Raw genomic sequence first — 14928 nt, forward strand, 5'->3', positions numbered from 1 at the left:
TGTGACAAGGACGAATTAATTCGATTTTGGAGAAGATCTCAATGCGGATATGAGAATTAAAAAAAAATTGTCAAGTGATTCTTCACCACTGAGAGATGGAGCCAAAAACGATATACAAAATAGCATGATATGCCGAAAAATTGTTGAGTTTGGGACAAAACTTGGTGGATGAGTTGGGTAGGTGACAAGAACAAGCCGATTCGATTTTGGTTCAGGTTCGGATCCAGATCCGGCCTATCAGTGGGACACAAAACGTAAACTGTTCAGCCTGGCGGAGGTCTGTGTTCTCCTGAGTGTCGTTCTGGAAAGAACAGGAATTTGGAAGTTAGCCTTCTTTAAGCCATATTTCCACTGGTTTATCTCAAATTGTTCTCCGTTTTACAAGGGGCGCTGTAGGATCGTTGAATTCCACAACCAAGCACTAGTGGACATGATGGCCAGCTTAATGTCACTGCAAAAAGGAAAGTACAAAAAAACATGATCATGCAATGCCTGGAAAACACGAGGATCTCAATTTATGGTTGAATCATCCTTTGATGGGAACGATAATTATCCATGGAGAGCTGTGTGTGGTCACTTTCCATAATAATCATCGAGGTCACCGAAGTGTCTGAAGCTTCGTTCAGTCAGCTCCGTGCATGAACAGGTCGATAATCAATATGCAAGGGATTGTTTTTGTGCTACGCCTGGATCCTAGTTCTCTTTGTCTTCATTTTTCTCAGCTTTGTCAGATGAGGGATGGAGGCAAGTGTGGCCAAAGAAAACCCGAGAATTTGGTATCTCATTGAACTGTCCTGCCGCCTGTTTCAAAATATTTTATGTTTTATTAATTGTTGTACTTTTAGATCCTCGTGGAGGATCTCTAAGTCTTACTCACGTTGTTGTTCTTCATCTTCTTCTTGTGGACTAGTTTGTTTCACAGCCTACAGTTTTCATTGAAACTTCCTGAAACTTGGCATATATATGTAAAAACACCCTGCGAAGAGAGTAACCATCTCCGATTTTTGCAAATTCCTCCTAGAAAAAAGTTATGACGTCAAAATATCTCCGCTAATGGAAATCGCCTAAAAAAAATTATCTCCGAAACTAGGCAAGCTTTTTGAATTCTGTTTGCGGGAATCGAACAGGGCATTAGCAGAGATGAATTACCGCACATATGATACATCACTATGATGTCATATCAAGTTTTTATGACGTCATTCCTATTTTTTGACATTTTTTGTTTCACAACCCAGAGTTTTCATCGGATCTTCGTGAAACTTGCCATGTTTATGCAGAAAGCCCACGCGCAGGCAGTAACCATCTCCGATTTTGGAAATTCTTCCGAGAAAAAAAAGTTGACGTCATAATATCGCCGCTAATGGAAATCGCCTATACCATTATCTCCGAAACTAGGCAAGCCGTTTGAATTTTGTTTGTGGGAATCAAGCCGGGCATTAGCACAGATAATTTATCGCAAACCTGATACATCACAATGACGTCATATTCGTTTTTATGACGTCATCATTAAGAGGACGAGGATCTTAGCTCATTTGAGCTTGTTTTTTTTTTCCTGTTTAAACACCATGTAATTTCGTGATTTGGAATTTTCAGTATTCAGTTTTTGCTCTCTTTCTTGCTCTGTTTCTTCGGAGCAGAAGTTCAGGAAGTCATTTCGGAACAATCAATTTACAGTTGTGTCTTCATGGTTATCTTGGTTGTGTTGCATTTCATCTTCAGTCGACCAATTATTTTTTAATGTGAAGGACCCCATACGATACTTGTGCATGTGTAATATGCTGTTCATATGAATTAATGGATACTCAATCGGTTTGTTATGGTCTGACCACAACAAAAGGTACAACTGTTATTGTGAAACACTAAAAATGCTGCTCTTGACTTTATTTTCATGCAGAATATGTATCAGGTGACTGCTACATAAATTTTGATGGTTATTCCCAATATGAAGAACGAAGGAAACGCAGCGGCAGATCGAGTGAACGGATCCATATTTATAATGATGTACATCGGGACTCCGATGAAGATGGCAGTGGAGGACTTTTTTTTTTTTCAAACTGAGGCACGATCTAAAGGAATAAAAATTTATTCGACTTGAAAATCACTTTTCAGGCATATTCTGAGTGACTCGTGTATAAAATGATCTGACAAGTGTGAAGTCTCTCCCAGCCCAACCTTCCCTTGTGAATTCATAAATCTGACAGGCATTCAACCAAGCCATGAGTACTCTGACCCTCTGGGTCATAATTTGATGTGGGATACCCTGACAATGAGATTTTAATTCAACCACCCACCCCCTCATCCACAATACCTCCGATGACCCCTCCTTCAATCCGAGTCCAAACAGCTTTTGTAACCATTAATTGTTCCTGAAGCTCCCTTTTCTGTTCCCGTGTGACCTGCGTAATGCCATCATCACCGTCCCGCTATCCTCCACCACGTAGTGCGAACAATGGATGTGTCTCCAAGCCATTTGCGATGGATTAACGTTAAGCTTTGATAAGCACATTATTCATTCACTGTAAGACTGGGAGAAATGCAAAATGAAAATTAAAAAGTAAAGGCACAATTGAACCTCATAAATTCGGTCAAATCAATAATTTGATGTCCAAGGACTGTGCATGCATGTGCTGATGTTGATAAAACTTTCTTTCTTTAGTCATAGTGGTAATAGTGACAAACAAGACTGTATGAGGTGTCTTGTTGAATGATCTCTTGCCGTAAATTGGTTGATGAAATGAATGTCTCCTTCAGCAGTTTGAGGTGGGAAGGATGTCAGTGGAACGAGATGTCATGCGTAATGACGTCCCGTCAACACAAGCAAATGCTGACAAGTACGTTCACTCCAACATTAGTTAGGACACCACATCATGCGTCACAAGTGTTTTCATTGGCGAGGCATTAACTAGGGTTATCAAACATTTCTTTCAGTGCCTGAGAGCAGAACGCAAGGCGAGACCGCGGCGGGAGTTGGAAAAATGGTTTGAATGGGCCACGTGACGTTTGAAAGGTCATTTCCCTGCAAAACAATGGAGCATAAGAACTTATCTTGGGGTCATTGCTTTAATTTAGTAGTTTAGCATATTGATGTCAAACAAGAGCCCCTTTCAGCGAGGGCTAAGCGAATAATGCATCCTCAATCAATTATTCATTTGGGAAAGGTAAAGGTTATCCTATATTGATTAGGGTCCACTGGCATGACGTTTAAATGTTACATTCGGCCTGCTGTTGAAGTTGAATTGCGATGTATTACACCGGTACGTTTGGTTATTAATCTTCCAAGCTTTTCTCAACAAGTCACTGCTTTACGGAAGAGCTCCCTATTTTCCAGGTGGAAAGTTTCAAAATGCCTACGATAAATCGTCGTCAACCGCAGGCCTGAGCATTTAGGGTTCTTCTCAACCTCACCGATGAAATATTACAACAACAGGTGCACCCGCAGCATGAATAATCCAACGTTTCAGGTTGATATATGGTGATCTGTAAATCTACCGGTCCTCACAAACTCACCAGTTATTTGATGCCACAGCTGTTGGCCTTCAATGCTCTCAACCTCTTCTCTCCGACCCCTCCGTCTGTAGCGGATCCGATAGCCTATGATGCGGCCATTTTGCTTTTCAAGAGGTGGTGGCACCCAGTGGAGGATGATTGTCTGCACACAAAATTGGAAGGCGTCAATCAGCTGCTTAAAAAACAGGGCAGAAGGTCCATCTGCCAAAATAAAAATTTTATAGAGTTGCATGGATCTGTAAAAGCTTAATTGATTTGACAATGAGCAATTACAATGGCCATTTGAGGGTTAAATTCCTCCATCAGCAAGGAGGAATTCAATTGAAAACAAACTACTTTTCATCAATGGAGATGTGATGGAAAGATGGTGATAGATGAAGGCCTCTAGTTTTTAAAATCACCATGTGCAAAAAAGAAAGAAAACTTCCTGGTAGTTGAATAATCTCCTGTTGCAATTATATGAAAGGGATTAAGCAAATGTGTAAAACAAAACTTCTTAATTAATGGTGGCAGTTGTTGCACAATGCTGCACTTATTACAAAATTAGGCAGCATCATGAAAGGAGGTAAGGAGGCCTCACAATTTAAATGAAATAAGTAAATAAATACAAAATGTAAAATTTCATGGTATTTATTCAGATTCCAAGCTCGAGTAGTCAGATATTTCTCAATCAGTGGCAAATGACACGTTTGGCCATAATAATTAATGCTGGGGCCTAATTAGTAACAGGCCCTGCCTGCTGTCGGCGACCTTCTCGTAAATCCTGTAATTAGTGAGGAGATGAGCGTCCAGCTGGTCGGCTTAAGCCAAACTCGGCCTGCGTTGCTCGGCTGCACAATCATTGTGTCGTCACCCTTTCATCCACAAAATGTTGTTCAAAGTCAACATCCATCTAATGACACCACTTACCCTCGAATTCTGAACTTCAGTTGATACATTGTGTGGGGGTGCGCTCGGAACTGGAACAACAACAGGATAATTCTGTTTACTGCACAGTATGAAAGGCAACAACCAAAATAGCAATGGTAACCAATAATCATAATAATCTATTCAAATTTCGAAGTGATGCATTGCCTTCAGAAAGTATTCACACCCCTTGACTTCTGTTACATTTTGTTGTTACAGCCTGAATTTAAAATTGATTACATTCAAATTATTTGTCATCGATCTCCACAAAATACCCCATACTGACAAAGTGAAAACATGTTTTGAGATATTTTTACAAATTTTACAGTAAAAAACAAAACACACTATTGGTATGCGGATACAGCCAGTACGTGCTTATTCGTGAAGGGAGCCTTATTAAAAACAAAACAAAAAAACAAGAAAAGACCCAGATCAAAAAAAAAATTAAATAATTCTGGCTGCTAGACCATGTATCCGATCAGGTTGAAATTAAAAAGATATATATTCCCCATCATTACTAGATCATAATTGTGAAGTTTCACATCGACTGACGAAGCAGTTCAAGAGAAAGAACTTTAAAAAGATTTTCGCTCAATCCAATATGGCTGCCAGACCATGTGACATCAATTATTCATGAATACCCTGGTATCCCCAAGGTTTGGGGAACATTTGCGTGAACTTTCCCTTGATCTGTCCAGCTGTACTGGAGAAGATTTTTTTTATAGGTTTTCAGGTAAATCCAATATGGCTGCCAAACCATGTGACTTATGACATCATATGTGTGAACCTTTTGTTCCTCATGGATAGGCAGCCATACATGTGAAGTTTTGCCTCGATCTGTTCAGCCACGTCAGAGAAAAAGATTTTTCAAGGTTGATTAAAAAAAAAAATCAATATGGCTGCTGAATCACATGACCAATGATGTTATCAATTTCTTTTTCTGTGGACCATTTTATCCCTAGATGACCCTCCAAATTTTTCATACTGATCAGATGCGGCGTTCTACATATGCAATTATGATGTCATAACGAAGGCTCCTATGATGTCATCAAAAAAAAAATCACAAATTCCCCATAAGGAGTACTTGCTATGTGCCAAGTTTCAATTTTTTCCATGGTGCGGTTTCAGAGATAGAGGTCCAAAGTTTTTCCATTTTCCCAACATGGCTGCCACACCACATGACCTATGAACTCATAATTATGATTATAACATTCTACACGAGTAGTCGCTCTGATGGTGAAAACTTTGTCGAAATCCGACAAGCGGTTGCAGAGAAAAACACGAAAGTTCTGTGCGGACAAACACACAGACAGACCCGAATGAAATACCCTCTTCTTCGGCGAGGGGTAAACATGGAAAAATAAGTACAGAATGGATCTTGTTTACATCCCTGATGATTGAGGTGCAATTGCACCAACCTTGCCTGAACTTTCTTGAAGTTGTGAAGCGTTTTTTTCCGGATATTTATATGATTGATTTGTTAAAACAAGCAGAGAGGACAGCCAGGTGCAACAGACTGTGGCACCTATGAGAGCACATCGGCCCAGGCGGTAACCGTTGATGCACTGGAACTCGGTTCCTCCAGCCCGTCAGCCTGTGCTGCGCTTCAACGACGCCTCATCTTTGAGCAAGCCTGAATGTGCATGATCTTGATCTGTGCGACTGTGCAGCCAGCATGTCGCATGGCCTGAGGCTCAAGTTCTTGAGCCTTGAAAATTGCAGCAGTGCCCCCCTCCATTTACCCACTCAGCCCCACCTGCATCACACAGCCTACTAGTAACCCGGGGCATATATGACGACTGTTCTGACTCTTTCTCCTGCCTTAACCCCCTCTCCCCCATTACCGAGCTCACCCTGCTAGAACCCGCTGGTCCATAATTAGTTATAGTTAGTCTTCCTTCATTCATTATTTCCTACCATGATGTTGGTATTAACAACAAGCACCATTTGTTACTCCATACATGTGTACCATAAACTATATATCATATATACCAGTGTAGCGTTACACCTTGCAACTCCTGGTACAAGTGGCCCAAATTGGTGACTGGTCAAGTCGTTTCCAAATTTAACAGAGCAGTGTGTTTCTGCAACCAGCGGATGTCACGTGCTACACACAACACAACAACACGTTAAATATATCAAATATAATTTCAGAAATGACCTTAATCCCAAAAAACTGTGGCTGTATAATAGTACATGAGGTTGAAGTAAAAAAACAAACAATGTAATGGACACATTTTTCAAGATATGTCATTCAATGCACGGTTCAAAACTATTAAACAAATATTCAACAAATGTCATCCAATCCCATTCTTATGATAATTCCCAGCTTGAGCAGCACATCCCGAGTGTAATCTCTGACTATGGAGAAGACGTTGAGGTGAGTTCAATCTCCAGCTCGAGTTCTTTATCTCATCGTCGGAGCACATTTAGAAGAACCTAATGAACTGGATATCCATTAAAGGTGTCTCTGTTGTCTCAAGGTGAAGAGTTCGCTCGCCTGTTGTTCTCACTTGAGAAGTGGCCTCATGAGAGTGTGACTCCAAGCTCACATCCCATGTACTGTATCGATCCGTCCATTGTCTACAAAAATCTTGTACATTGGCATTTTCTTAATGGCTTTGCAGAAAGTCATTACCTCTGCCACCGGACCGGTGGATGGAGGTTATGTTTTCACCCCTGTCTCGGTCTGTCTGTTTGGTTGTCTGAATGTGAACAGGATAGCTAAAAAAGTTGTTGACAGATTTGGATGAAATTTTGTGGACAGGTTGAGTATGTGACAAGGAAGAAATGATTAGATTTTGGTGAAAATCCGAATCTGGATGTGTATTTGAGAAGTGTTTAAGTGAAATTTTTCACCATTAAGAGACACAACCAAAAACGACATATAGCACAATATTTGAAAAAGTAATGAACGGATTCGGATGAAACTTGGTGGATGAGTAAGTTATGTAACAAGAACAAGCTGATTAGATTTTAGTTCAGGTCCGAATCCAGATCCGGCCTATCAGTGGGATATAAAACGTAAGCTAATCGGCCTGGTGGAGGGATGCACTCCACCTGAGTGCCCTTCTAGTTTGATGCATGTTTGATACAAGCTTATCCACAATCCTTAGACACTGGAGAGAAATGTAGTTAGGAATGTTTCCTAAACAATCATCCCACTATCCTGAAATCATGCACTATGGTACTACCATAGTACAGATTATTCAATTGAAATTCAAAATTCATGTGAAATTATCTCACAATTGTGCTCCAACAAACTTTCTTGTGATCTATACCAATAAATGTCAGCGTCTGTGTGTGTGTGTGTGTGTGTGTGTGTGTGTGTGTGTGTGTGTGTGTGTGTGTGTGTGTGTTAGTGTGTCTCCTCCATAACTCCAAAACCATGAAACCTATCAGCCTGAAACTCTGCATGCAGACGAAGAAAACTCAAAGGAAGTGCATGACTGAAAATTGGGTGTTTGGGTTAATTAAAACACCCCTTTTTGAAGATAATTAACGGCCTTATTTAATTATATCCTGCAGCAGGCGCATCCTCAGTCACTGCACTCGATGGGGTCTTCAGGCGTATCCGAAGTAACTTCGCTGGGGTCTGAAGCCGCCATGTTTTTTGGATTGCTCAACCATGCCTTGACTTGGAAAAGGCCACAACGATTTCTTAAAGATAAAGTTGTTTTTAAAAATTTCCTCACTCATATTATCGAATGCCTGTTCATCATAGCTACGGATCGCTGTGTACATCGCTCTTGTAAGTACTCTAGTTTTCAAATTAGGAGTTTGGAGCGATTTCATGCATTATATGATGCAATTTTCTACGGACATATATCTACTCTCATGGACGAATTGAAGTCTATCATGGAAATATGATTTCGGCTTTGAGGATCGGACATCATCCGGACTAAAGAAGTGTTGAAATTGGAGTGAAATCTGATAATTTAAAGAAATAACGAGTCGTATAACTAAGCCTATATACCTATTTACTTCAAGCAAGCAAGGCTACTATGGGTCCCTTATTCTCCATATATAAACAAGAAAATGTGAAGTTTCCAAATCGTAAAATTAATTTTTTTCTTCTGTATGGAGAATAACGTTGAGTGAACAAACAATTTAGGAATGTATAAAAAATAACGAGTTTCACTGAGCTATATGATTTAATGCCTTTACTGCTCGACCTCATGCCCCGACCCCAGAGGGACTGCTTATCCATAGTGTCTGCCAGATCTGTATCTATGTTTTTGGAGGTTTCGTGAGGTGCTCGACAGGGAAAAGAAGAAAATCTGGTTCAACACGGACATTTTAAAATAAAGTTACAACGTTTGCGTGGACCGTGAACTGCTGTACCACATGAAGCATGCACGCACTGACGAGCGAGCAATGTGGCGGATTAACTGCAATGTTTCTTTCACAGGCGATTAAACTTTACGATGTCTCCAGGGTTGTCCGACGTTAAACAGCAACTCTTTTGTGGATAAAGTCATTATTTGAACACACTCGTATAATTGCTTTAACTGCTGTGGCGTGGTAAGACTGCCTTTAAAGTTAAAGGTCCCCTATATGGTATGCAACCACAGCCTGGCCAGCCGTTACTTATCAACTATTTAATTGGAGCGTTTGCTTGAGTGCTTAAGCCATCTGCTGAGCGCCCTACAGTCAATAGCGGAACGGTTCGTGTCCCGATCGGGATGTATAGTCGGCATTTGCTACAAGGTGGAGGTACATGATTTACAAAGGTTATGCGGTTTCCCTTTGAGTTTAAAAGCAAAATATATTTGATAACACCTGATTTCCGAGCCGTTTGCCATATTCACGTGTTATCTAAATTACTGAAACAAATTTTTTTTCCACCCATCACATGATGATTGGCAGATGTTTATAAAGATTAATGTTAGTGCACATCTCCATGAAACGTCTATAATGCAACATTTTTTATAATTTGTTTGTTGAAATTCCCCCAAAACAAGGGTGAAAACTACTCAAGGTTTTTGGGTTGTATACAGTATGTACTGTAGTTGGTAATCACACTGACTCTAATCTGTCGATTCCTGAATAGTTGCCGATATCAGCCAAGCACAAATACTGTGTGTGTGTGTGTGTGTGTGTGTGTGTGTGTGTGTGTGTGTGTGTGTGTGTGTGTGTGTGTGTGTGTGTGTGTGTGTGTGTGTGTGTGTGTGTGTGTGTGTGTTGATAAAGCATCACATTTTCTCTCTGATAACCCTAACCCCTTTCCCGTCTCCTTCTCCTTCCCCCTCTCGCGTCCAAATGGTGGTTTGTCTTCCAGACGTATACAGACGGAGTTTATCTCTGGACGTGTACAGACGGAGTTTGTCTCTCCATGTGTACAGCCGGAGTTTGTCTCTAGAAGTGTACAGACGGAGTTTGTCTCCTGACGCATCCAGACAGTGTTTATGTTCGGACGGGAGTTTGACTGCAGATGTGTCTGAGCAGTGTTTATGTCTGGATGGGAGTTTGGCTCTGGACGTGTCCAAGCGGTGTTTGTTTCCAGGCGGTATTTGTCTCCAGACGGCTTGGCTCCAGACGCGTCTGGGCGGTGTGTCTTCGGACTGTGTTTATCTCCGGACATGTCTGGGCAGTGTTTGTCTCTGGGCGGTATTTGTCTCCAGACGCGTCTGGGCGGTGTGTCTTCGGACTGTGTTTATCTCCGGACATGTCTGGGCAGTGTTTGTCTCTGGGCGGTATTTGTCTCCAGACGCGTCTGGGCGGTGTGTCTTCGGACTGTGTTTATCTCTGGACATGTTTGGGCAGTGTTTGTCTCCGGGCGGTATTTGTCTCCAGACGACTTGGCTCCAGACGCGTCTGGGCAGTGTGTCTTCAGACTGTGTTTATCTCCGGACATGTCTGGGCAGTGTTTGTCTCCGGGCGGTATTTATAGTTTGACAGGAAGAAAATGGATTTCAGACATTATTTTGTTTCCACCTTCACTGTCATTCTATTCAAAAGCATTTTGATGAGACGGTAGGAATCGTAATTAATGCTCCACCTAGCTTCCCTTCCCCCACCCTCTTCACTCTCCTCCTCCCTCCTCCCTCCTCGCTCCCCCACCCCTCCTCCCCCCTCCCTCCCTGTTCCTCCTCTCTCTTACTCCCTCCACCTCCCCACTCTCCCCTTTTCTCTCTCTCTCTCCTCCCTCCCCCTCCCCCCAGTATTCCCGTTAGCGGCAAAGTGATGGGTGGTATTTGCCAGTTCAAAAAGAAAAAGAAAACAGGGGCCAGGGAAAGGGTGAAGGGAAGGGTCATGCTCAGAAGAATGGAGTTATTAGCCCGATTTGTTTTGTTGATAGAAGTCTTCTTGTGGATATGCAATGACGAACGATATCGTTTCATTTCCAGTGTGCCGATCAACCGTGTCATCTCTGATTCTGGCACAATATGGAACCACCTTGCATTGTTACAATGGAATATATGGTTACGTTTGTGGATCCTGGTTAAAATATTGACAATGATGAGCCAGGCGGAGATGCAACACACATTACTTGCACCGTCAAATTGAAGCATGGTAGTTAGAAGAGCATGAAAACCTCATGCTGGTTATATTGTACCAACTGATTCGGCCCTTCGACAAATGAGAAGAGATGTGGGTTCCAGTGGATCAAATAGCAATGAAGACTTGTGGCAAAGTAGCATTAGATAAAAAAATAAAAGGCCTGCATATTTAACCACACTCGGAGGTGTAATGGTTAGAACGTCCACCTTGAGTGTGGGAAGTTGGTGGTTTGAACCCACCAATAGTGGGTGTCACAATAAAGACTTTAAAAAAATGGTTTGTGCTGCTTCCAAATGGCCTCCTCTTGCATTGAAGTTCCTTGAAAAGGAACTTATATTCTTATTCTTATTGTTATTATTATTACTATTGTTACAACTCCTAGACCTCCTATTGTATGCACATATTACATGATTCATGGTGAAACTATGATAGACCATTCAATAAGAATGAAACAAAAAAACCAAAGGGATACAAAACCAAACATCTGAATGAGGTGAAAACTAAACTAGCACATACCGTCAGAAAGTGTGCGAACAACAACATCCTCGGTAGAAACCCCGAGCCCATGGCGGTTGAGAGCGACCACTCTTATCCCATATTCCATGTGGCTTTTAAGTCCCGTCATCTCATACATCGGTGAGGACACATCCACCTCCTGCCAGAAACCAGAAAAGTATCTGTTTAAAAAAATATCAAAACGTAGCCAAAAGGTTAGTTGGTCCAAATGAATAGCAGTTGTATTCAGAATGGCTTCATCATCGCAATTGGTACCAAGGGTCATTGTGAACACACTTGGTCATCGAATGCAACAGAGTGTGAGAAGGTAATCGTTTGTTGGTAAAAAATATTCTACACAACCAGTCATGATGTGCTATTTCAGCAAAAGTTTGAAAAAAAAATGAATCTTCATCCATGCTTGTATCCATGTTTTTAGAAGGAGGAAACATTCAACATGAAATGTCATTCCTTGGGAAAAGTAATGATGTAAAGCACGTGGTCAGAAACTAAAGGTGTGTGTGTGTGTGTGTGTGTGTGTGTGTGTTTACACATACATTTTACATCTATGAGGACAAGTTGGAACACCCGATCAAGATTGTGGTTATTTAGACCTTATTACTTCATGAATAAGATCTGGTTTTCAGCTGTAGCAAAAATTATCCCGGAAGTGCAACATAACTAAGTTGGGCAGACAGTCTCTAGGTGGTTTGATGTTCTTTTTCACAAGGAGGGACCCTAATGCTACATCTCTGTTCCACAGCACACGTGACTAACTGGCCGTAGACTTGGTTTTATGCAGAATGCTTTGACCAGTATTCGCATCACTTCCCGTATAATTTGCTCAGGAAGGACAACATCATTGTACAAAATTATCATAATTAATTATTTTTACACGTTCTATGATCCCGAGTCCATGTCAATATTGAACCACCCCATACATATTCTCTTATATACAGTACACGGAGTATACGTATAAATGCACATACAGCATATCTCATATATTTGCTCGATAAAAAAACAAACGAACAAACAAAAAACATTGTTGCCATGGTAACACACCACTTGGAAAATATAATTTCCATCAAAGCTCGCCGGAACGCACGATCTCAAATTAAATCCCAACACACATCTACATTCAATGCAAGCCGAGATAACGCATCACCAATTAATAAGGCACTGTCTGGATTTGCAGTTAGATGAACACAATATATTATGGAGCATCTTGATTGCCCCCTGGGTGTTTGCCATATCTCTCTCTCTCTCTCTCTCCCTCTGTCGAATCTGTTTCCCTCGCTCTGCACCACACTGCAGCTGAAAGAGCTGACAATATATTTTGAGTGTGAAATCGCAGTCTTGGTGGTGGGTTAGCCATGTGTGACTGGTGAATGATTAAGAATGCCTAATATCATGATCCCATGCAACACAATAAAGTTAAGGCAAGCAGACAATTTTGACCTCAGATATACAGCCTCTCCACTAGAAGCTCTCCACCTTGGGTTAAAAGTGTGTTAGCTCTCATAGGAGCCTCGACAGTGTATACAAAAAAAAGTCCACCTGGTTCCAAAGTTTCCATTTCTGTAGTTTAGAGGAATGCCATTGAGAAAGAGTTGACATAACTTTTTGATGTACTTCTAGTTCTTATTTTATTGCCTTTCGTTTCGTCGATTTAAAAAATAAATTAAATTAATCCCAAAGGTTGAGATGAAAAATAAAAGGTGAGACTCTACTGTTGTGTTTGAAATGAAATGAAATGTATTTGTCAAAAAAAAAAGAAGGAAAATTGCACTGTGGAACAAAGCTCACAATCTTTGGATAAAAATTTTTTTATTGTACAATTCATTTACAAATGGAATTAAAAGAATAAATGACGACAAAAACAACTAGAGAGTTCCTAGAACACGTTACGCTGCACAGAGTGTAAGTATGTGGACTTCAATTTTAATAACATGTTGATTTTAAAGATCGTAAAAGAAAATTCCAAAATAATTTGATTATAACATCTTCTGTTTTTCAGCTTTGTTTTTTGGTTTATTTAATGCCATAATGGGTGGATGCGACAATATTAAATGATATGACAACAAAAGCAGAGTACGATCACGAGCCTCGATTTTGTACATACAACAAGTAAAATAAATAAATAAATAAATAAATAATCAATGCCATTTAAAATGCCGGTTACTAAAAGCTTGCGGGTTAGTAAGGTGCTTGAGGGTCAAGCTTTACGTGTTCTTGAATATAAATAAAATAATGATTTTACAGATCAGGAAAATAAAATTCCGGAAGTTGAGCGATGGTGGAGCAGTCTTACACACCCAAGACTGTGCAAACACAAAGAAACTTGACAGTTGCATGGAATGGCAACATTTGGGGGCAGCAAAAATGAATGAAAGAACGATTCATGAACTTGCACAAGTAAACAAGCAGATTGTCAATGTTTTTTTTATCCCAAATATGAACTGTTTGTGTTAATGGCCAGTTTTCTGCTGTTTAGGACAGGAATTTGGCCAGGATGCCGGTGATAGCTCACCTACTCTCCGAGACACTAATTTATCGTCCATCCAATGGATGTCACACACATTGACGAATCACCCTGCCTGTGAAACACTGGGATGACAGTTTATAGTGGGGCAACTTAGCTAAATATAACATAACAATTGTGTATTTTGTGAGGAAAGCACCAAATTTGGCACACTAGTAGCCCATCATATTTTGAACAGATTTGGATATTGGGCCATCTCAAATTTTTGATGGCAGTGGAAAATGGCTGCCACAGCAAATCAGCGGCTGAATTTGAGATGGCCCAATATCCAAATCTGTTCATAATATGTTAGGCTACTAGTGTGCCAAATTTGGTGCTTTCCTCACAAAATGCACAATTGTTATGTTAAGTTGCCCCATGATTACAGCTTGTTTGGGATTGAAACCAAGGAAAGACAGCTTAGAGGCGAGTGTGTGCACCTCTAGGTTTAGGCTGTTGTGGCAGCCCCCTATATTGATGTAAGAACCACGAACACCACCTGAAAACAGCTGGCTATGGTGGGCACTCAAGTAGCCCGAGGGAGAACCAATGATGCACGATCACAAGGTAGAAATAATGAAGGGGCATAATTATCTGGTGGAGAGAAAGCTTGAAAGTCTATCTGGTGGAGAGAAAGCTTGGCAGTGTATTTGGTGGAGAGAAAGCTTGGCAGTCTATCTGGTGGAGAGAAAGCTCGGCAGTCTATCTGGTGGAGAGAAAGCTCGGCAGTCTATCTGGTGGAGAGAAAGCTCGGCAGTCTATCTGGTGGAGAGAAAGCTCGGCAGTGTATCTGATGGAGAGAAAGCTCGGCAGTGTATCTGGTGGAGAGAAAGCTCGGCAGTGTATCTGGTGGAGAGAAAGATCGGCAGTGTATCTGGTGGAGAGAAAGCTCAGCAGTGTATCTGGTGGAGAGAAAGCTCAGCAGTGTATCTGGTCTAGAGAAAGTTCGGCAGTCTATCTGGTGGAGAGAAAGCTCGGCATTCTATCTGGTGGAG

General features: G+C 41.0%; 1 protein-coding gene across 8 annotated transcripts in view; it reads right to left on the reverse strand.

Moving 5' to 3' along the window:
- The window catches only part of LOC147017562 (neogenin-like), a 491631-nt gene that overhangs the window by 109637 nt on the left and 367066 nt on the right, over window positions 1–14928 (reverse strand). For all 8 annotated transcript variants that reach the window (XM_085847263.1, XM_085847265.1, XM_085847261.1 and 5 more), the window contains 3 exons: window positions 11434–11572; window positions 4417–4466; window positions 3508–3649 (listed from right to left, as the gene is read on the reverse strand). In XM_085847263.1, the coding sequence (XP_085703389.1) occupies window positions 3508–3649; window positions 4417–4466; window positions 11434–11572 (331 nt within the window). The remainder of the gene's footprint in view (window positions 1–3507; window positions 3650–4416; window positions 4467–11433; window positions 11573–14928) is intronic.

The sequence above is a fragment of the Eptatretus burgeri genome, chromosome 11, assembly GCF_056783735.1.
Source record: "Eptatretus burgeri isolate ZD-2024b chromosome 11, Ebu_testis_v1, whole genome shotgun sequence".
NCBI lineage: Eukaryota > Metazoa > Chordata > Myxini > Myxiniformes > Myxinidae > Eptatretus > Eptatretus burgeri.